This window comes from Pinus tabuliformis, chromosome 5_2 (assembly GCF_031772625.1).
Source record: "Pinus tabuliformis cultivar Carrire ecotype Pingquan chromosome 5_2, CPIR1, whole genome shotgun sequence".
NCBI classification, from domain to species: domain Eukaryota; kingdom Viridiplantae; phylum Streptophyta; class Pinopsida; order Pinales; family Pinaceae; genus Pinus; species Pinus tabuliformis.
Window position 1 is genome coordinate 650,652,030 of NC_142306.1, and position 1,014 is coordinate 650,653,043.

Here is a 1,014-nt window from a genome sequence, read left to right on the forward strand (position 1 = left end):
ATGTAACTTACCTATAGTATTCCACATATCCCAGTACAATCTTGAATTTATATATTCACAAGAAATAGTAAAAAAAAAAAGTCTATAAAATCACAATTGTATATGAATATTTTTAACCATGAAGCTGCTTTTTTATGTGTTTACAGCGAGCGAGGCATAAAAATAAAACCATTAATGTCCACAGAAACACTCTATAAATTCACAAAAGTACATTAAAATCTTTAACCATGAAGCTTTTTATTGTGATTACAACTAGGTAGGCATTAAAATCAACCATTTCAATGCACAGAAATTGAGGGGATGTTAAAGATCCGTATTAGGCAGAATGTTATCCTATCAACATCTCAAGGATCAATAATAAAAGAAATAATTAGGGAAAAGCAGAGAAAGAAACCAGATTATAACAATAACAATAAATAAATATAATCCAACCAAAACATTTAGTTCCTTCCGTTTCTCTTTGGTTCAACTCTCTGTATTTTGGCAAAGTATTCAGGTGGCACGACACCGTCGAAGCCCTCCGTCAAAATCACTCCGTTTTCAGAAACAAAAAGCTTCATTCCATCTGCTAAAGCCTTTCCTGCATCTAAATATATCATCACTTCACAATCACTGCGTATTCCACTAATTACACCATTGTCTGCTGGTAAACCTCGTGCAAAGTGGACATGGTTTCTTTGCATACGCTTAAGCCCATTCTTCTTAATTGAGTCCAGGTTTTTCAAATAAGTACCGTGTACACACACCGGAACTTCTTCAACCGACCGTATGGGTTTTAGTAATTCCTCTGAATTTATACCCTGCATGCTATGCCCTTGATTTGCTCTAATGAAAAACTCGTTATTTTCATTCAGCAAACTAAAGGTCTGCTGCAACTGCTCAAAGTGGCGGCTATGTGTTTGTCGTGAGATTGAGTAAACAGATTGTCCTGGTCTTATCCGAATAATAACATATTATCACTATTTATTTATATGTCAAATTCAAATTGGATGTGGCCCCAAGGGTGACGGATCA

At 35.1% G+C, this 1,014-nt stretch overlaps 1 protein-coding gene across 1 annotated transcript; it reads right to left on the reverse strand.

Annotated features, from left to right (window-relative positions):
* Positions 1-440: 440 nt before the first annotated feature.
* Positions 441-806, reverse strand: LOC149160731 (uncharacterized). Its single transcript, XM_089434696.1, has one exon. The coding sequence runs from the start codon at positions 804-806 to the stop codon at positions 441-443; it is 366 nt and encodes a 121-aa protein (XP_089290822.1).
* Positions 807-1,014: the final 208 nt, after the last annotated feature.

Coding starts and splice junctions, on each gene's coding strand:
- LOC149160731 (XM_089434696.1), bottom strand. CDS start 806: ATGCAGGGTATAAATTCAGAGGAATTACTAAAACCCATACGGTCGGTT.